Source organism: Sminthopsis crassicaudata, chromosome 6 (assembly GCF_048593235.1).
Source record: "Sminthopsis crassicaudata isolate SCR6 chromosome 6, ASM4859323v1, whole genome shotgun sequence".
NCBI classification, from domain to species: domain Eukaryota; kingdom Metazoa; phylum Chordata; class Mammalia; order Dasyuromorphia; family Dasyuridae; genus Sminthopsis; species Sminthopsis crassicaudata.
The window spans coordinates 106,318,496-106,341,597 of NC_133622.1; the positions used below are offsets into that span (position 1 = coordinate 106,318,496).

The following is a 23,102-nucleotide window of genomic DNA, read 5'->3' on the forward strand; positions in this document are numbered from 1 at the left end:
AAAAAAGGTGAAAGCTGTATGCTTCAATCTGTAGTCCTCTTTTTGGATTGGATGGCATTTTCTATCCCAAATCCATTGGAATTGTCTCAGATCATTGTATTGCTGAGGAGAGCTAAGTCTGTCATAGTTAATCATTACTTAATCTTGCGGTTTCTGTGTATAATGTTCTCCTGGTTCTGTTCACTTTACTCAGCATTAGTTCATGTAAATATTTCCAGGCTTTTTAAAAATCAGCCTGTTCATCATTTCTTCTTTTTAAAAAAATTTAATTTAATTTTTTCCTAGTAAATGTATTTATTTTTAATACATATTGCTTTATGAATCATGTTGGGAGAAAGAAATAAGAGCAAAGGGGAAAAACTATGGGAGACATAAAAAAAAAGTGAACATAGCATAGATTGATTTACATTCAGTATCCTCAGTTCTTTTTCTGAATGCAGAGGGAATTTTCTAATCAAGTCTATTAAGATTGCTTTGGATCACTGACCCACTGAGAAGAACCAAGTCTTTCATAATTGATCATCACATATTCTTGCTGCTATTTTGTACAATGTATTACTGATTCTGCTTGTTTCACTCAGCATCAGTTCATGTAAATTTTTTCAGGCCCTTCTAAAATCAGCTTGTTCATAATTTTTTAATATGGCAATAATATTTTGCTATAATAACTTGGTCAGCTATTCCTCAAATTTTATTTTTTTCATCATTTCTTATAGAAGAATATGATTTCATCACATTCTTATACCATGACCTATTCTGAGGCTTACCATTCCTTAGCCATCAGAGTCTTTGGCTATAGCAATTTGTGAAAGAAGTCCTTAGAAGTATTTCTCAGTCTTAAGTGGGTCAGGTATTAAGGTGCAAATTGGTGATCTCTGATCTTAGGAAAGCTTAGAATGGTGGATCTCTTGAGCTTGGGAGATACAGTAAGATGCAATGAGCTAAAACTGAAGTTCAGCACTAATATAGTAAGCCTCTTGGGATAATAGTCCTTAACCAAGAGCAAACCTATCCAGGTTGGAAATAGAACAGATCAAAGCTTCTATACCAGTTGGTATTAGGATTGGGTTCATGAGGCAGCTAGGTAACACAGTACCTATCCTGGAGTCTAGAAGACTGAGTTCAAATCCAATCTTAGACACTAACTAGCTGTGTGATCTATGTCACAAGTCACTTAATAGCTGTTTCCCTCAGTTTCTTCAAGTGTAAAATAGATAATAGCACTTACCTCCTACAGTTGTTCTGTGTTTGTAAAGAGATTGGCTTGACACACAAAAGAAGGCACTCTATAAATACTATGATGATGGTCTTTGTGATTATGAGTAGCTACTTTACTATCCCCCTTGATGAGAAAGAGAGAGAGAGAGAGGGGGGGGGGAACCAATTTTTTAAAATCTTAAAGCTCTATATAAATGAGTTCTTGTTATTTATGATAAAAGAAAATAGGAATAATAGAATAAATGAAGTTTCCAAACAATCAAAATTACATCATTCAGAAGCTTTATTATAGCCATTAACTTTAACCCAAGAGTCAAGCACCACCCCTTCCTCCTCCTAGTTTGTTTTGGAGATTAATTTTCTTCTCTCTTCTCTCAACTAACATATTCTTAGTTTAGATGCTAATATAATCGCTGAATTACTCAGTAAAACAAAAGGGGAAAAAAGCAGACATTTGAATAATTCATTGACTAGACAAATTAGAAGTAGTTTTTTTGTTTTTTCCTTGAGAAAGTGAGGTGGACAAGTCATTTAGCTAAAGAATGGTAACAATGGAAAGTCTAGGTTGTGTATTCTCTCATGAAGTTGCTCCCTGTACCAGGGAAGTGTATCCCAACATCCGTGAGATCACAGACTTATCAAAGTATTCCAAATATCTCTTCATAGTTATTTACACTGAGAGAAGGCAAGAGGCATCAGAAATCAAAAAAAAGTATCCACGGGCTTTTTGAGCAGTCTGCCTGTGTTTTAGGAATATTAATAATTTGGATACTTTGTGAAAGGTCAGAGCTGTCTATTTCTTTTCTTCAACAAAGCAAGTATTATCAGGCAAGGGCTTAATTGGCAGTAGTTTAAAAGAGTTAATTATATTCATTCTGTAATCTAATAATTGCTTTCAGGAAGATAATATTGGAAATATTTTAGGATGATTTGTTAACTACTACAATATTAACAAAACAATATCAAACATAGAATCATTTACCTAATTGGCTTTATACTTTGTAGATAACATAAGCATTTTCCTTGTTATGAATTCAGAGATGGGGAAATGAGATGTGAGAATTTGAGAAATTTCTTCTAATGAATTGGCCTATAATAGATTACATTTACTTTCTCATAATTTACTACTTTTACCTCATGTTTGTTTGTGGAATCCTCAATAAAGTAATTAGCTTTTTATTTATCTCTGGGCACCAAAAAAGAAAGCTAAATATCACTAAGGAAGCAGTATGATACAGAGGAAAGAACACAGATGGAATCAGAAGCCCAGGACTCAAATTCTGTGTAAATCATTTGATTTCCCTTCCTCAGTTTCCCCATCTAAAAATGAGAGTAGGGCTAAATAACCTCTGAGATCCTTTCCAGCTCCAGATCTATTATCCTACATTTAAAAAAACAAAAACAAAAACAAAAAACATCTTTCAGCAGGCATATTCAACAAACATTGTGAAGCAAAAGTTTAGAGACACAAAATGAGACTTAGCACAGTGACTTACACTCTCATTTTAGGGAAAGATGTGCCCAGAGAACTGGTGGTACAAGAGAGATGGAGATATAAGCAGAGAAGATGTTCAGATGAAGAGCTACGGGAAATTTGAGGGAGGATGAAGGGAGAAGATAAGATAACAGGGGATGGTGGTGGGAAAGAACTGGAAATTGCAGGTATCTCCATCAATTGGGAAATGGCCAAATAGGTTGTAGTGGGTGGTTATGATGTGATACTACTATGCTATAAGAAATGATAAGCTCAATGATCTTAGAAAGGCATGGAAAGACTTGTATGAAATGATGAAAAGTTAAGTGAACAGAAGCAAGAGAACATAGTTTACAACAAGAGCAATATTGTTATCCCCCATATTTTATAATATTTTTTCTAAGTACATGTAAAGATAGTTTTCAACATTCACTTTTAGAAGATTTTGAGTTCCAAATTTTTTCTCCTTCTCCCTCCTCAAGGTGGTAAGCAATATGACATAAGTTATACATATATAATCATATTAAACCTATTAGTATATAAGTCGTATTGTGAAAGAAGAATCAAAATAAAAAGGAGAGAAAAAAAAAAACCCAGAATGAAAATAGTATGTAGACTCCATAATTCTTTCTCTAGATATGGATAACATTTTTATATCATTAGTGTTTTGGAATTGTATTAAATCATTTTATTACTGAGGAGAGTCAAAGTACATCATTGTACAGTTTCTGTGTATAATGTTCTCCTTGTTTTGCTGACTTTATTTGGCATCAGTCCGTTTAAGTTTTTCTAGGTTTTTTCTGATGCCTGCGCATCGTTTCTTATAACATAATAGTATTCCATTACATTGATATAACACAATTTATTCAATCATTCCCCAATTGAAAGGCATCTCCTCAATTTTGAATTTTTTGCCACCATAAAAAGAGCTGCTTTAAACTTTCGATAGTATAAAATATTTGGAATCTATCAGCCAAAGGAAAGTCAGGAACTGTATGAATACAACTACAAAACATTTTCCATATAAATCAAGTTAGATCTAATCAGTTGGAAAAATATCAGTGCTCGTGAGTAGGCCAAGTGAATATAATAAAAATGACACTATTACCTAAATTGATTTACATATTTAGTGCCATGCCAAATAAACTCCCAAGAAATTATTTTACAGATCTAGGAAAAAATAGTAAAAAAGTTCATCTGGAAGAACAAAAGGTCTAGAATTTCAAGGGAATTAAACTTAAAAAATGCCAATGAAGGTGGCCTAGCTCTGCAAGATCTAGAACTGCATTATAAAGTAGCGGTCATCAAAACTATGTGGTACCGGCTAAGAAATAGAGTAGTCGATCAGTGGAATATCTTAGATTCGCAGGACAAAATAGTCAATAACTATAGCAACCTAGTATTTGACAAACCCAAAGACCCCAGCTTTGGGGATAAGAACTCACTATTTGACAAAAACTGCTGGGAAAATTGGAAACTAGTATGGCAGAAACTAGGCATTGACACACACCTAACACTGTATACCAAGATAAGGTCGAAATGGGTTCATGATTTAGACATAAAGAGTGATATTATAAGCAAATTAGAAGAATATAGGATAGATTATGTCTTAGATCTCTGGAGAAGGAAAGAATTTGTGATCAGAGAAGAACTAGAACTCATTAATGAATACCAAATAGATAATTTTGATTATATTAAGTTAACAAATTTTTGTGCAAACAAAACTAATGCAGACAAGATTAGAAGGGAAGCAATAAATTGGGAAAACATTTTATATTTAAGGATTCTGATAAAATCTTCATTTCAAAAATATATAGAGAATTGACTCAAATTTATAAGAATTCAAGCCATTCTCTAATTGATAAACGGTCAAAGAATATGAATAGACAATTTTCAGATGAAGAAATTAAAACCATTTCTTGTCATATGAAAAGGTGCCCTAAATCATTATTGATCAGAGAAATGCAAATTAATTTAACTGAGATACCACGACACACCTGTTAAATTGGCTAAGATGATAGGAAAAGATAATTATGAAGGTTGAGGGGATGTGGGAAAACTGGGATGCTTATATCCCAAAGAGATATTAAAGAAGGGAAAGGGACCCATATGTGCAAGAATGTTTGTGGCAGCACTTTTTGTAGTGGCAAGAAACTGTAAACTGAATGGATGCCAATTATGGTATATGAATGTTATGGAATATAAAATGTTCTTTAAAAATGACCATCAGGATGATTTCAGAGAGACTTGGAGAGATTTACATGAACTAATGCTAAGTGAAATGAGCAGAACCAGGTACAGTGGTGCACAGCAACAACAAGACTATGTGATGATCAATTCTGATGAATGTGACTCTTTCCAACAATGAAATGACTAATGCCAGTTCCAAAGATCTTGTGATGGAGAGAGTTATTTACACCCAGAGAAGAGGACTGTGGAAACTGAGTGTGGATCACAACATAGCATTTTCACTCTTTCTGTTGTTGTTTGCTTGCATTTTATTTTTTCTCATTTTTTTCCTTTTTGATCTGATTTTTCTTGTTCAGCAAGACAGTTATATAAATATCTATACATATATTGGATTTAACTATATTTTAACATGTTTAACATATATTGAATTACTTGTTATCTAGGGGAGAGAGTGGGGGAAAGCAGGGGGAGAAGCAGGGGGAAATTTGGAACACAAAGTTTTGTTAAGGTCAGTGTTGAAAAATTATCCATGCATATGTTTTGAAAATAAAAAAGCTTTAATTAAAAAAAAAAGAGCTGCTATAAATATTTTTGTACATGTGGGTCCTTTTACCTTTTTTATGATATATTTGGGATACAGACCTAGTAGTGGTACTCATGGATTAAAAGATTTGCAGTTTTGTAGCCTTTTGAGCATAGTTCCAAACTCAGAATAGTTGATCAGTTCACAACTCCACTAGCAATGCACATGTTCTCCAATATTTATTATTTTCCTTTTCTGTCATATTAATCAATCTAATAGGGTGGTACCCCAGATTTTAAAATTTTCATTTCTCTAATTAATAGTAATTTAGATTATTTTTTCATATATAGATCACTTTAATTTCTTTATCTGAAACTGTCTGTTTATATTCTTTGACCATTTATCAATTGGGGAATGACTTGAATTTGTATAAATTTGATGTAGTTCTCAATATATTTTAGAAATGAGGCTTTTATCAGGAACGCTGGCTGTAAAAATTGTTTCCCATCTTTCTGCTTCCCTTCCAATCTTGATTACATTGGCTTTGTTTGTGCAAGATCTTTTTAATTTGATGTAATCAATTGTCCATTTTGCATTTCATAATGCAGATTCTTCCCTTCTCTACAGATCTGACAGGTAAACTATTCCTTGCTCTCCTAATTTACTTTATGTCTAAATCATTTACCCATTTCAACCTTATCTTTGTATACGGTATAAGATTGTATTCTATGCCTCATTTCTGCCATACTATTTTCCATTTTTCCCAGCAACTTTTGTCAAATGCTGAGTTTTTATCCCAGAAGCTGGATCTTTTGGTTATCAAACAGAAAATTATTGTAGTCACTGACTATTGTATCTTGTGTACTTAACCTATTTCAGTGATCCACCACTCTATTTCTTAGATATTTTGATAATTGCTGCTTTACAATATGGTTTTAGGTCTGGTACAGCTAGGCCACTTCCTTAATGTAATACTGTTTTAAGATTCAACTTTGAGTGACTAAATCATTTTGGCTGTCATGAATACACAAATTAAAAATAAAGAACATGTGAAGAAAGGTGATATCTGTATCCAGAGAAAGAACTGATAAAAAAGAAATATGTGAAGGATAATTTTGCATGCACACACAACACACATTTATTTATTTTGTTCAATCGTGGCCATCTCGGGGGAGGAAGGGAAAAATTTTCATGATAATTTTGTTATATATTTGAAGGGAATAATAAGTTGTACCTGGCAGATTTGCAATTTCATATACAATCTTTTTTTTATTGTTCTGTGTTATGGAAATGCTTGTTTCTGTGAAATAATTATTCTGTGAATAATTATTTTTTAAAAAGCCATATTTGCTCCACTTTAGTTTTGAAAAATTTTAGAACAAATCCAGCTTGAATATTCACTAAATTTTTCACTGAACTTGGAGAACTGAATATAGTAGATTTTTATTTGTTAGATATGTGATTGTGTATGAATGACTCACTTTGACATCTTGTTTGCTGACTGACCCTGGAAGTAGAAAGAAAAGAGGATTATGCATTTATGACTCTACTCTTGACTTTTCCTTACCACCAGATTCTTCAGTTTGAGGATATTTTGGCAAACCCATCCTATCGAGAGCACTTTCGTATATATATGGAAAGGATGGACAAGAGAGCTCTGATTAGCTTTTGGGAGTCTGTGGAATATCTGAAGAATGCAAACAAGGTAATTACCAGGAATGGTAACTTCTTTTTGGTAGTGATTTGATTGTTATTAATATACTTCCATGCTTCCTAATGAAGATTTATTTAAAGAAATACATCTTTTATACATATATATCATATATAGAACCAAAAAGTCTTAGAGTTAAAAGGACTGCGGTTTAGTCCTTACCTGAAGCATAAACCTACTGCTATAAAATCCCTGATAAACTGTCAGCTAACCTTTGCTTCGAGACCTTCAGTGACAGGGAATTCATTACTTTCCAGGTCAATTTATTCCGTACTAGAACCGTTTTGATTATAATGAAATTCTAAGTAGAGTTTTCCACCTGCTTCTGTTTTTCTACCTGTTTCTACATGGGCCTGTTTTTTAAACCTTTAGAAAACCTAATGATCTATCATGCTTCCCCTTTGTCTTTAATCTAAACATCATCAGTTCCTTCACGCAATCTGGCAGCGAGGCAGTGCAGTGGTTAGTGTACCCTCTCTGGAGCCAGGAAGATGTGACTTCTCTGGTCTCAGGTACTTACCAGTTATGCAATCCTGGGCAAGTCACAACCTTATTTGCTTCAATTTTCTTATCTGTCAAATGGCAATAATAAAAGTCCTCATGTTGTTTTGAGGATAAAAATAAGATTTGTAAAATATTATTCCATATAAATATTAGTTATTATTTTAGTGATAGAGTTTGAAATCCCTACCCTTATTAAAGTGTGACATGAGGTGATTAGATAGGAGAAGCCATATGGTACAGTAGATAGTATGCTGGACCTGGCGTTAGGAAGCCTTAAATAAAAAGATCAAGCAGCTAGGTGGCGCAGTGGATAGAGCACCAGTCCTGAAGTCAGGAGGACCCGAGTTCAAATCTGCCCTCAGACACTTAACACTTCCTAGCTGTGTGACCCTGGGCAAGTCACTTAACTCCAGCCTCAGGAGGAAAAAAAAAAAAAAATTCGATTAAATCCTGCTTCTTATATTTTCTAGTTGTGTGATCCTAAGCAAGTCACATGACCTCTTTCAGTTACAGTGATTTCATCTTTGAAATGGGGATGACATGTATAGCACTTATCTCCTGGGTAGATGTGATAACACAATGTGAGATAATATACATTAGTTGCTTTACAAACTTTTATTGTTCTTATTCAGTCTAACTCTTCTTGACTCCATTTGAGGTTTTCTTGACAAAATACTAGAGTGGTTTACCTTTCTCCAGCTCATTTTACACATTTTTACTTTACTTTATCCAAAAGCAAACTGGGTAAAGTAACTTGCCCAAAGTTACACTACTAGTGAGTGTCTGAGCTAGTGAGAGTCTGGATTCAGGTCTTCCTGACTCCAGACCAGGCATTCTGTCCATTGCACCACATGCTATCCCTACAAACTTTAAAGTGCTACATATATAATAGTTATCATCATCCCATTATTATTATTATTATTATTATTCCAGATGGGTCTGAGCTTAGCAGAGTAAAATCCAGAATTTCGGGCCTTTAAGGTCCCTTTCAGCTCTGAGAGCTATAATCATTGAAAATTTTCAAAAGAATATACCTCAGGCTCTGAAGACAATTCCCAGCTGTTTAGTACTAGTATGATATTCATCAGCACTGTATAAGATCATTTGGATGTACAAATACAGGTATATTTGTGAAAATAGTAGGCACAGCTACCAACTACACATGTGAGTGAACATTCAGAGAATTTTGCCTCCTTTTCCACAATTCTACATTATTTAGTTAAATGTCCCTGAGAGTATTAATGTTATGTTCACACACACACACACACACACACACACAGAGTTACAGTTTTAAAAGTAGAGACTTTAAAAAATAGACTATTGATATTCCAGATTAATATTAAATAATATTATACAGTTATCCTAAAATGTCTCTTGTTTTTATTTTTTAAGTTACTTAATAAAATAAAATTTTCTTCTCTTTTCTGTCATTCAACTTCTTTAAGTTTCAGTATTTTCATTTGTAAAACAGGCCTAGTGATTGATTTGCTGACCTCTCCAGATGACTGAGAAAGCTCCTTAAACTTGAACATGCTCTAGAAATGAGTGATCATTATTTATAATTATTATCATTTGAGATAATAATTTGCCATTGATTTCATTGGCAAAGAGAATTTCTGATTAAGAATTGTCTCTACCAGTGCAGAGTGGCAGCTGTTCTATAATTTATAGTCTTAGAAAATTGTCTGGGATATTAAGAGATTAAGAGAGTTATCTGGGATCACCCAAACAGCTTGGCCAGAAACAACACTTGATTCCAGTTTTCCAAACTCTGAAATCAACTCCACAGCCATTTTCTCAACGATTATTGTCATCATTTTTAATATTTTTATTAATTAGTTTATTTATTGAGTATCTTTCTTTTTAATTCAAGAGACTTAAGAAAGTAATTTGACCTTAATGATTTTAATTTTTTTCTCGTCTTCATCATGCTTTTTCCTTCTTTACAGAATGAAATACCACAATTAGTTGGTGAAATTTATCAGAATTTCTTTGTGGAAAGCAGGGAAATATCTGTGGAAAAGTCACTCTACAAAGAAATCCAGCAAAGCCTTGTAGGAAATAAAGGCATTGAAGTGTTCTACAAAATCCAGGGTGATGTTTATGAGAGCTTGAAGGACAGATATTACCCCTCATTTATTGTCAGTGACCTATATGAGAGACTGATCAAGAAAGAAGAAGAGAAGAGTGTTTCCCAACTGATTTCCGACAAGGATGAAGCAGTGAGTATTTCATTTTATCTTTCTGTGGTCCTTTGCAATGAAGGAACCCTGACTACAAATCCTATGCATATCTAATTTTTAATCTGGCACACAATTGGTAAACATGAATTAAACACCTATTATGTATGTGTCAGGCTTTTTTCAGGTTGTATTTTAACTGAAACCTCAGGGAAGCCAGGAGGTAGATTTGAGGAGGAAGAGCATTCTCAGAACTGGGAAGAGCTATGGAGTCTAGAAATGGAGTATCTTTCTCGAAGTACCTCCAAGAGGTCACCTGGACTGCAAAATATATGGGAGAGGATGAGGTATAAGGTATAAGACTACAGGAAAAGTTAGGAGGGGACTAAAATTTAAATTAAAAGTTTTGAATCTGCATTTTAGCTGTATTACTGCTTAATTTGAGGGAGACCTATTTCATTCATTTTAATTCATAAGTATAAAGTCATCAGCTTAATTAGTCAAAACACAGAGTTGTTCTTGCTTTATTGGAATTTTCAGGAATAATTATAATGTAATGGCAATTTAAAAGGAGTATGTAATAAGCAGTCATTTATATTTAATTTTCATTACAGGTTAGTGTCCTGTATCTTTAGTATACAGGGCCTTCTCTGTTCTGAGGCACAACTCTCATCTGTTTGAAAGATTATGTACATTTTTTTTCCTTCTTTGTATTCTCAGTGCTTGGGACATTCATTTTTCAGTGATATCTGACTCTTTGGGACCCCGTTTGGGATTTTGTACTGGAATGATTTGCCATTTCCTTCTCAAGCTTATTTTACAGATGAGAAAACTGAGGTAAACAGGGTCAAGTGATTTGCCTAAGGTCACACAGTAAAGTCTGAGGCCAAATTTGAATTCAAATAGATGAGTCTTCTATCCTCACTGCTACCTAGCTGCTCTCCCTGGCAGCTTAATGAATACTACTTGATTTCTCTTGAATTCTTAATTTATAGCATACAAACTATAGGACAGTAAGCATGACTTCAATTCTGGACAAATGCTAGAAAATAAAAATTAAAAGATATTTTTAAAACATTAAAAAGGAAATCGTCATCACTAAGAACCAGCATAATTTCATCAAGAATATATCCTATCAAAGTAATTAGCTATGGATTGATGAAGTCTTTAACTTTCTGCCCTTGTGGACAAGATAAAGAATTAGGAGATAACGGCATAGTTAGATAGATTCACAGCTTGTTAAATTACCAGACTCACATAATCACTGATGCTTCTGTGTCAGCTTGGAGAGAGATCTCTAGTCAAGTGCCAGAGGGGTCTGTGCTTGGAACCACTTTATTCAACATTTTTTTGAATGACTTGGATGAAGCAAAGGCAGCATGATTATCAGATTTGCAGATAACACAAAATTAAGAGGAATAACTTTTGATTGTTGGCTTAGGTGTATCAATATTCAAAAAACTTCTCAACAGGTTAGAATGATGGATAGAATCTAAGATGAAATTGAATAGAGATAACTGTATAAAAACTTGGGCTTGCGATCCAGAAATCAGGACCATAAGACATGACTAGGGGATATTATGTGAAATTATCTGGACAACAAATTTAATATATTGAGTCATCTGTGGCACACAGGCAGTTCAAAAGCTAATGTAAGCTTACATTTCTCTTTCGAGTTCAATTTTCGTGCCACATTTTAGGAAGAACCGCTGATAAGAAGCAAGATAACTTTCCTAGGATGGCAATAAAATGGTGAAGGACCTTGACCCAATGCCATAGGAAGACGAGAGAATATTAGCCTAGAGAAGATTACTAGGGGAGGGGGAATGATTGTCCTAAAATCTTTAATGGGCTGTATGGTGGAAGGGAAGCTAGACAACTCTGCTTGACTTTGGAGGGCAGGACCAGGAGAATTGGACAGAAGTACCAGAGATTTGCATCATTTATAAAAATAAATCGATAGAAAGTAGAGTTGGCCAAAAATGGATCTGGCATTTTCAAGAGTTACAGTGTTCTTTCTCCCCTCCCTCACCCTCAGGAGATTTTCAAGAGGTGACTAGATATTTGTAGAAAAGATTCCTGCTTAGGGAGAAAGTGGGTTAGAAAACTGAGATTTTGAGATTCCATGGAGTAAAAAGTACTTTAACATAGAACTAACTTTAAAGTGGCAAATCCCTTTTGTCACAAGGACCCCATGAGGTTAATATTACATTAATAAGTGGAAAAGCTGGAGCTCAGAGACTAGATTTGACTTGCCCATAGTCACATAGCTGGTAAGTGTCAGGTCTGAGATTTGAACCTAGGTCCCTCGGACTCCCAACCTAGCACCCTCTCCACTGTATCAAATGCAGCAGTAGAGCTATGGTTAGAATCATAACCACAGAAGGCAATCTAGGCAGCTTTGCCACGGGCTGTGCCATGTGTCAGTAATCATAAGTCAGATTTATGTGAAGTTTCAAAATCTACCAGATAGAAAACTGTCACTTAGGGAAACAGAACTAGGCTCTTGTCAGTGCAGGGGATATTCCAGATACTCTACTTGTTAATTTGATTGCAAAATGACCCATTAATCAACTTGTAAACTGTAAGTTTAGAGGTAATTTATCACATTCATTCAGGAAGAGCCCTCAACAGCAAGGAATTCAGGGATTTTATTTAAAATTATAACAGTTCCCATGATGTTTCTCTCGGGATGATGGCAGGCCTCCATATTCTCATATCAAACACAAGTCATAGAATATTTCTGTTTATTTCATGAGAGCCCATCCCAAGAGCCTTCCAGCTTTCTGGTTCCAAGGAGAAATCAATACTGCAGCAAGTCTTACAAATAATTATCCTCCCATGCCTTCAGGCCGTGATACAATATTTACATCTTTTATGAGGCTGTGCATACTAGTCACTGGGCTCTTTTCTTGCTTTCAGTTAGAGAAGAAAAATATTTTGCTGATGGTGTCAGTATTGCCATACTGCAGTGCTAGTTACCAAGCAATTGGTGGAAAGTCGGTAGATCATCCTGGAATAGATCTTCCACGTTAATTAAGCTGCATGGCTGGCAGGAATTTAAAATTCTGATGACTTCTTTTTTAGAGCCAAGGAGGTGAAGTTGGGGAAGAAACCATGGAGGAAGCAAATGATGGGATCAATGAGCAAGCCAGTTATGCTGTGAACAAACTGCGAGAGTTAAATGAGAAACTGGACTATAAGAAGCAAGCTCTGCATTCTATTCAAAATGCACCCAAACCCGATAGGAAGGTAAGGGTTTAGTTTTCAATTTCCTCTTTGGATTTTCCTGTCTGCTGGTAGCTAAGCAAAAATTGATAGCTTATATCAACAGAGAAGTCTATCCTATTCCCTGCTAATTAGTACAATCTGGAGTTCTTATCTCACAGGGTTGTTGTGAGAGATATATACATATTACATACATCAATGGGAATGTGTATATATTTATACATGTATCTATGCAGGTGTATATATATACATATATATATATATATATGTTTAAACATACAATATTTTTTTAAAAGTTCTTCATAAATATGAGCTATTATTATTATTGTCAGCAATTGAAATCAATCAACATTTATTAAATCTTTATTGTGTGCTGGCCTTTGTGAACAGAGGTAAAAATAATTAAGTGCCTGCCCTCAAGGAGCTTACAATCTAGTAAGGGAGTTGTGTGTATATTTCGTATATACCAAAACAGAGGTGTCCCAAAAGTCTTAGAGTAGTTTTAAGCTCTTAATAGCTTACATTAAGCTTCAATTAAGTTTTTAATAGCTTAAAACTTTAAAGCTTTACACTATTAATAATTTAAAATTATACTACATCTTTTGAGACACACTTATGTTTCCATGTTGTCTATCATATTAAATTTCTTCTAAGGGAGAAATAGATAAACTTTTGCCTTTGCATTCCCAGTGCCTAGCTTAGTTCCTGGAATACAGTAGGCACTTAATACATATTTGTTGATTATTATTGATGATATCAGTGTTTGGTAATAATAATAAAAGTTTTTTTACACAGTATTTTAAAGTTTGCAAACTGCTTTGCCTTTGTTATCTGAACATTACCACAATTCTATAAAGTTGGTATTCGAGGTATTAGTATCCCTAAAATTTTATAGATGAGAAAACTGGCTCAGGAGGTTTAAATAACTTGATTATATTCATGTATCTAGTAAGCAATAGAAGTAGAACTCACACCCAAGTCCCATCTAGGGTGTAACATTGCCTCATTTCTATCAAAACATAAATGTTATCATTTTCTCACATGTTTTATTTGAAACTCCTGAAGACCTTGTTTATATTCCTTTCGTTTCTCAGATTAACTATTTGCACTCATGTACAATATAGATTATAAATGAAATAATATTTGTAAAACATCTTGCCAACCTCAAAATGCTATATGAATGTTAGCAATTAACATTCATAGCTTCCAGCTATGAAGAGCTTTTCACATATGTTCTCGTTTGATGATATTTCATCGGTGTTCTTGTTGTTGTGAGCTCTCATCCTTTGCCTGCAGAGAGGGTGGAACTATTTTCTGCTCCACCTAGATCACTTCTTGGTAATAAATCGGGCACCATTCCATCCTTTTGACATCTTAGGTTACCATTTGGTGCATTGCCTAGAATTACCACCATAATGTCACATTATGATTTACAAACTCCTCACAACTCAACAAAGGAGATGATATAGATTACTATCCTTGTCATACAGATGAAGAAACTGAGGGAGCTAAATTTGCTTGTTCATAATAACTGATCCAGCCAAGACCAGAATTCAGGGCCTCTTGAAGACAAAACCAGTGCTTTGTCCTCTACATCATGATGATTTTCTAGAAAGAACTTACTTTATTAGAAGCTTATGAAGTTTTAAAGATTAAGAATTAATCATCATGGATGTGGCTCTCTTCAACAATGAGATGATTCAGCCAGTTCCAGTTGTTCAGTAATGAGGAGAATCAGCTACACCTAGAGAGAGAACTATGGGAAATGAGTGTGGAAGACAACACAGCATTTCCACTCTTTCTGTTATTGTTTGCTTGCATTTTTGTTTTCCTTCTCAGGTTTTTTTTTTTTTAACCTTCTTTCTAGATCTGATTTTTCTTGTACAGCTAGATAAGTGTATAAATATGTATACATATATTGTATTTAACATATACTTTAACATATTTAACATGTATTGGACTACCCACTATCTAGGGGAGGGGTGGGGGGAAGGAGGGGAAAAGTTGGAACAGAAGGTTTTGCAAGAGTCAGTGTTAAAAAATTATACATGCATATGTTTTATAAACACAAAAAAATAAAGATAAAAATTGCTTGTTGAATTGTAAAAAAAAGAAATAATCAGCAGGAGTGAAGTGAGCAAAACCAAGAAAACATTGTACACAGTAATAAGATTATGTGATCAACAAAAAGGCAATTCCAATAGCCTTGGGATAGAAAGTGAAATTCACATCCAGAGAGAGACCTATGGGGACTGAATGTGCATCAAAGCATAGTATTTTCACTTTTTGTTATTGTTTGTTTGCTTATTTTGTTTTTCTCATATTTTTTCCCATTTTAATTTTATTTTTCTTGTATAGTATGATGAATATGGAAATATGTTTAGGAGAATTGAACATGTTTAATGTATGTTAGATTGCTGCACTCTTGGGAATGGAGGGAGGGAGGGAAAAAATTAGGAACACAAAGTTTTGCAATCTTTGCATGTATTTGGAGAAATAAAATACTATTGAAAACAATTAAAAAAAAAAAAGAATCAGAAGACAAAACCTCTCACATACCAGAGCATGTCATCTATGTCCTCAAGGAGGTTACATTTTTTATCATATATTTTTATGAATAAGTTTAGGATTTCTGTGAATACATTCATGAATGAATCTCCATGCTTTTGAACAGGAAACATATGTAAGTTATTATTGGTGCTTCTTAAATATCTATCTTTTAGTTTTATCTTTTGGACCCATAATTTCATTGGTGAGTAGAATATTCCAAGTATAGATATTCTTGTTACTATTGCAAAGCAGTAATTCATTTTTAATTTAGAGTCTTAAAATTTGCTGGAATATTGTATAATGATCTACTATGAATAACTTAGCTATTCTCAGGAATACAATGATTCAAGAAAATTCTGAAGGACTTATGATAAAAGGTGCTAGCTCCAGAAAAATAACAAGTCAAAAATATTTTTATCTTTACTTTCTTTATTTTTCTTGTTTTTTTTTTTTTTTTACTATGTTTTCTTTTGTGTGATCACACATATATAATTTATATTAGATTGCTTGCCTTCTCAATGAGGTGGAGAGGGGAGAGAGAAAATTAGGAACTCAAAATTTGAAAAAAGAATGTTAAAATTGTTTTTACATATAATTGGGGAAAAAATTAAATATTATGCTTTTTTAAAAAAGAAAATTAGCCGGGAGGGTAAAAGAACTTTCCCGCAATTAATACGTGGAGGAAGCCAGATTTGAATCCAGGCATTTTGGCTCCAGTCCCCTTCTCTATTAGGCCATAATTCCTCTCCTTCATACACACAGGGAATTTATGCTTTGACATTGGCTGGGCTTGGCTAAAAATAGATGTAATATAATCAGAAGAACTCAAAAAGCCTTTCATATAAAAATCTCCATTGACAATTTACAGTCAATAACATCTCTTTTCATAGGTAATTCAGTGGTATGGCCTAACTCTGTGTTATAGCCAGACCAGAAAAGAGAGGTAAATTAAATATAATTTAATAATCAATAACCCGGGCTAACAAGAGAATTAGAACAGCCAGGTTTCCTGTGTCTCCATAAGAACACTGAGTCTCATATTCTTTCCCGGGTGTGAGTCACTGCCTGGTAATCAGTCTGGCACTAGTGGGAGGCATGTTCCCTCAGTCTTTCGGGTCACCAGAGGACCATTAGATTACAAAGACAAAGGGAGTCAGTTCTCTGTATCACTAACCTGTAGTCAGAGCTGGCAGTGGAATATTTTTGGAAACAGTCAAGTCAAAAATATATATATTAAGTACCTCATGTGTGTCTGGGGTTATGAAGAAAAACAGAGACCATCTCTGCCCTCGAGAGCTTATAGTCTGATGGGAGAGACAACAGGGAAACACCTATGGACCACAAGATATAGACAGAATCAGCTGGGAATCATCAGAGAGAGAGGATACTCAGAGGGAACTTGAAGAAAGACAGGGAAGGGTTGCTAGGTGGTGCCATAGTGCATGGGATGCTTGGAGTCAGGAAGACTCTTCCTGCGTTCAGATGTGGGCTCAGACACTAACTGTGTGACTCTAGACAAGTCACTGTGATCTGTTTGCCTCCATTTCTGCATCTGTAAAATGAACTAGAAAAGGTGATGGCAAATTACTCCAGTATCTTTGCCAAGAAAACTCCAAATGGAATCACGAAGAGTCAGAAATGACTGCCCAATAACAAACGGTTGTTCATATAAATTAGATTGTTTATGACCTACACAAAATAGGGTGTTTATAAAATAATTTAGTTGTTATGAGAAGTTGAGGTTGCAAGCATGGTGGTACCCTCCATAGTAACGGGAATGTTAAGGAAGCAGGAGAACTTGGGAAGAACAGCTAGTAGGAACACTAGTCAGATTACAAATAAAGATCATTCTGCTATTACCTGGAAACTAAATGAAACAGTAAGACACAGTTTTTATTCTTATTGAAATATGTGATATGTTAGTGGATTCTCCATTTTAAAGACTTTAATTTCTACCCCTCACCCACACCTAATCATCATTTCCCCAATCTTTTGTTCCTGTAAATGAATTTTGCTATTATTTTATCTAACTTATCTTTTTTATAATTTTGGTATAATACTAATTCTCTAAATTTATTTAGGAAGTATAATCATTTTTGCAATCCTAGCATGGCTCAGGTTTGAGCACTGGCTGGTCCTTTTAATTATTTAAGTTATTATTTAGTGCTATGAAGACTGTGCTATAATTATATTTATACATGTCTTGAGTATAATCATCTCAAATTAAATTCCCAATACATTATTTTAAATGAATTCTCCCTTCCTATTATTTCCTCTTTGATTTTCTTATTGCAATATAGATATGCCAATAATGTTGGTGTTTATTTTGTTTTCTGCTAATTTACTGGAGTTATTGCTTCAATTAGTTTCTTTGTTGATTATCTGAGGCTTTCTAAATTGACTTTGTTAAGTCATCAGCAGATGGAGGTAGTCTTCTCTTGGCTGCTGTTTGTGTCTTTAATTTCTTTCTCTTGTGTTATTGTTATCATTAGCACCTTATATGTCAACTAACCAGTCTTTGCTTTGCTATTGTATTTTTTGACAAAAACTTCTATTATTTTTTTATTTTAGAGAGACTTCCTTATGATGTCTTCCTTCTATACGATATAATAATATAATATGTATAATATATATAATAGAATTCACGATGTGAGTTTTTGCAAGTTACCTAATCTATTGCCTCAGTTTCCTGCAAAATAAGGATAATAAATAGTGACTACCTCCCAGGGTTGTTGGTAGGATCAAATGAGATAATATTTGTAAAACTTGTAGCACAGTTATTGGCACACAGTGAATACTTAATAAGTGCTTATTTCTTTCCTTCCTTTAGTAACTTGTCTAGGGTTAAAAAGTCTAGGTCTGAGACACCTTTTTCCCTGACTCCCAAGTCTAGGACTTCCCCCTTCCCCCCCCCCCCCCCATGCTACCTTGCTGTATGTAATAAGGGTCCAGGATCGGAGGTGAAATTTGACTTAGATCCTCTGACTTCTAAGCCAGTATAATTTCCATTGTACCAGGCAGCCTCCTTTCTTTGGAAGTATGGAGGAAGGCTATCTTGTTAAGTCATCAGCAGATGGAGGTAGTCTTTTCTTGGCTGATGTTTATGTCTTTAATTTCTTTCTCTTGTGTTATTGTTATCATTACCATCTTATCTTCATCATGCATGGCTGGTGAAGGAGCCAATATCATGATGCTTTAGGATGTGATGACACTGCCCACATTATTATCAAATAAATTGAGGCCACTAACATTTTTCCTAAATATTCATCTTTTTTCCCTTGGCAGATTGTTTCTAAATTGAAGGAAGAAATCATTCTCATGGAAAAAGAACGAAATGACCTTCAACTGCACATAGCAAGGACAGATTGGTGGTGTGAGAATCTTGGCATGTGGAAGGCCTTCATCAACAGCGGGGAGGTAGGTGACACTTTGGCTCTTACCAAATTTTTTATTTGGAGGAAGGTTTTTGGTGGTTGGTTTTTTTTTTTTTTTTAAATCATCCTTTTATTCTAGAGGATTGTCAGCATTTAAGAAACACACTCAAATTCTCCCTATTCTTCCATATTATCTCTGTTCTGTTTATTCCTCTTTCTTGTTTGAAGCCTTATTTGGTCATTGGAGCAGCTACAGGTCATTGATCTGGCCCTCATACCCCAGGAGAGGGCAGGGTGTTGGAGTCCACCTTCACTACTGGCAGGAGGCTACTACTCATTAATGTCCTTGAAAAACATTGATTTACTTCCCTGTCTTCCTGAAAGATTGAAATATGGTGGAGTGAGTCACTTGGAGCCACAGGAGGAAAAAGAGAAGAGGCTATCATAGAAGGGATGGATAGAGGCCTCTTGGCTGTGTGCAGTGGGTTAGCATTTCAGTGTGAAGGCACAAACAAGATAAAATGCCCACCTTACTTGTGGTTAAGGGACAGAATATTTAGATTTCTTGCCTCTAATCCTGGTCCTGAAATCTGAGTTGTTCTCATGAGTGTGTGCACATGTGTGTGCACACTGGGAAATTCATGGTATTTTTTTTCCCTCCATTAACACTCTGTTCAGTTTAGAAGGAAGACATTTATAGGTCCCTGTGAAATTACCATTGACAGATCCTTCTTCCCATCTGCTCAGCTATCAGTCAGTGCACAGAGAGACAGGATTTTGTTCCAGAGAAAATCATCTGTGATTGTACACCACCTTTCTTATTTACCACAGGACTGGTCATCCTGGTGACCAGTGGGCTTTAAGTTCCTGTTGGCCCTAGATAATGGCAGTCAGTGGTCTAATATCCTTTCTTTACCTGACCTAAAAACCCCACCCTTAGAGGCATAAATCTGGGTGTGTGGGATAGAGAATAATAATAATAATAACTAGCAATTAAACATGTGCCTTATAGCAATCTTCTACAGTAAGTAGTATTTTTATTTTACAGATGAGGAAATAGTAATTAAAATACGACCTGGTGTTCAGATAATGTTTTTAAGTTTTACATACATTATCTTATTAGATCCTCACAACAGTTTGATAAGGTCTAATATTAAGAGGAATTTATTCTCCCCATCTTACAGATAAAGAAACTGAGATCTACCCAATTTCTTGCAACTATTAAGTCCTAATTGCAGTGGAATCTACACCACAAACATTTTCCCCTAGGTCTCTCTCCCTTGTCATTTTATATGTAATTGAAATAAATTTCATGATGTAATAAGAGCTGAAAGATCTAAGTTCAAATCTCACCTTTTTGACACATCCTAGCTATGGGAGAGGCTTGATTATAGGCAACTACTCATAGAAATTCTTTACCTTTTTTGACATGGAGTTCTTAGGCAGTCACATAAAGCCCTTGGAACATATTTCAGAATTCTTATAGTCATGACATAGAATTACAAAGGAAACCAATTTTATATTGAAATAGAGTTATAAAAATATTTTTAAAAAAATTCATGGAACCCAGATTAAGAAGTCCAGTTATAACAGAATAAGTTACAAAGTATAATTATAGTGGTGGAGGGCATTTCCTCTTCTGGGAGATCCTTCCTATATCAGTGACATCTCCAGTCCATTCCTCTCCCTCTTCTTCTGTTGATGCCAGACAGCTTTTCATAAAATACATTTCTTTTCATGTTTTTTGTTTTTTTTGCGAACTGGTCAATTCTTGTATCTTCCAAAGAGCAGGGTTAACAGTTTTCTCACTGAACACATCATGAGACCAAGAACAAAGGTTACTTGACTGTAAATCCATAGCCAAGTCACTTGACAGTCCAGGGGAATGTGATCCAACCAGACATTTTGACTCATTGCCATTTTGAACATCATTTAGAATATTGTGTCAGGTTTCCTTATTCTTGTGTCACATATATATTGTATTGTCATACATGTAACAGATGTTGGTCCATTATGCAGATGAAATATTTGTGGAACCGACCTGTCGATTCTGGACTGGGAAACATATCAGCTAGTGAACAAAAGATTTTATAAAGCTGAAAGTCATGTGTTTTTGACTCATGAAGTCAAATGAGCGAGGCCCTGGGCAATCTGGTTTCATATGCATGCAAATACTACCAGTGATTTTACAATAACTTAAAAAAAAACTATCCAAAAAGATGTGGTTTGCATTATTTATTTATTTTTTTATTTCAAGGTTTTAGAAGAAAATGGGGAGCAAATGCCCTGCTACTTTGTCATGGTCAGTTTGCAAGAAGTTGGAGGGGTTGAAACCAAGAACTGGACGGTCCCGAGGAAGCTCAGTGAGTTTCAGAATTTGCACCGGAAGCTTAGCGAGGTATGGATTCTTGGTGAATTTTGTGTCTTGGAATGTTAGTGGGGGGAAAAAGGCCTTCAATAGCATCCAGTCCAACATGATAGAAATTAAACTTTCTTCTTACATTAAATACCTTGAAATATTGGTTGTTTTTGTTTTTGTTTTTGTTTTTACCATAACATTGGTTTTGAAAGGAAAGCTTTAGAATCATGTAATTCAGGGACATTGAGACCATTTAAATGATCTCCATTTTCAAAGCTAAGCTACACAGGAACTTTTTTGTGTGTTTGTTTTTTGTTTTTTGCTTGAAGGTCTGCAGGAACAAAAGCCCTTTCATTTTTCTTAGGAGCACATAATAATTAGAATAGCAATAATAACACTAACAGCTGGCAGTTACAGTTTATGAAGTGCTTTACAATTATTATCTAATTTCATCTATCCAGCCACCCTGGAAGGTAGGCACTCTTATCCCTATTTTATAGATGAGAAAGCTGAGGGAAATAGTGATTAAGTGACTTGTCCCATAGCTAGGAAGAATAGCACTCTATTTACTGAGTCATCTAGCTCAGAATCTTATCACCCTATGAAGCCATTCTTTTATATATCAATTGCAATTTCTCTTGCTTTAAATAAAGGCCTAAACACATTTAGGGCAGCTAGGTGGCACCAGGCCTGGAATCTTCCCATTCCGAATTCAAATTCTCCCCCATATATTTATTAGCGGTGTGACCTTGGACAAATTATACCACACCAGTATCTTTGCAAAAAAACCCCCAAAAACCTAAATGCATTTAGACCTCTGCAGATATAACTAGGATAATAGCTCACATAAAAATAATACTTTAAGTTATAAAGCCTTTACAAAGCTTTTTCTTAACAGCAGTCCTGAGAGATAGGTCATTGTTCAGTTTTGTCTGACCCCATGGACTTTGTGCATTGTGTTTTCTTTGGATAGATACTGGGGTGGTTTGCCATTTCCTTGTCCAGTGTGCTACCATTTATAGAAGCAAATAGGGGTTAAATGACTTGTTGGGGGCCACACAATCTTCAGGGCAGGTGCTCTATTCACTGTGCCACCTAACTGCTTCAAACATTTCTTGCTTCCTGAAAATGAAAATGATCTATCTCCATTCAGATTTTCATAGAGAACTTTGGTTCTTTCCCCTGATAGAGTCTAACCTGATTCGTATCCATGAAGGCAGGGATTTATATTGTGACCTCAGAGCAGAGGTGCCCACAGTGTTTTATGTTCACAATGGATGCTTACTTCACATGTTTGTTCAAATTAATTGAATTGAATTGAAAATAAATTACTTCTCTGTTGTCTTTTAGAATCTGTTATTCTGCCATAGAAGTCCCTCTTTATATAAATTCAAACAGATTGCTATGGAAATCCTGTTTTCTTTGGCATGACTGCAAATTGATTTTTCTTGTAATATCTTCCCAGTTATTGCTGTTACCCTGACCAGCTTGTGTAGTTTGTCCTTCTCCCTGCTTTTCAAAGATGAGCGTATTTCAATCCAAAAAAAAGCTTTTAAATGCCAGCTGTGTCACAGACATTGTATTGGGAGGACATGTTGAAGGGAGTTAGGAAATCTAAGAGTTGAAGCAGATATGGGACTCCCTTTTCAGACTGGATGAAAGATTCCAAGGTGTTTGTGGAATTTAAAGAAGGTCCCTTTGTCTGGAATATTGAATACACGAGGCCCTTTTCTGACACATGGGGACTTTTAATTCTTCAGTTTTTTCTGAAGAAGAGTGGCTCAAGAGTCC

The 23,102-nt window shown here is 34.8% G+C and overlaps 1 protein-coding gene across 1 annotated transcript in view; it reads left to right on the plus strand.

The window, feature by feature from the left end:
- SNX25 (sorting nexin 25) overlaps nt 1-23,102 on the plus strand; it is a 263,033-nt gene that overhangs the window by 201,025 nt on the left and 38,906 nt on the right. Inside the window, exons 8-12 of the mRNA XM_074272880.1 lie at nt 6,979-7,110; nt 9,570-9,842; nt 12,888-13,052; nt 18,864-18,995; nt 21,210-21,350. Coding sequence (XP_074128981.1) covers nt 6,979-7,110; nt 9,570-9,842; nt 12,888-13,052; nt 18,864-18,995; nt 21,210-21,350 — 843 coding nt within the window. The remainder of the gene's footprint in view (nt 1-6,978; nt 7,111-9,569; nt 9,843-12,887; nt 13,053-18,863; nt 18,996-21,209; nt 21,351-23,102) is intronic.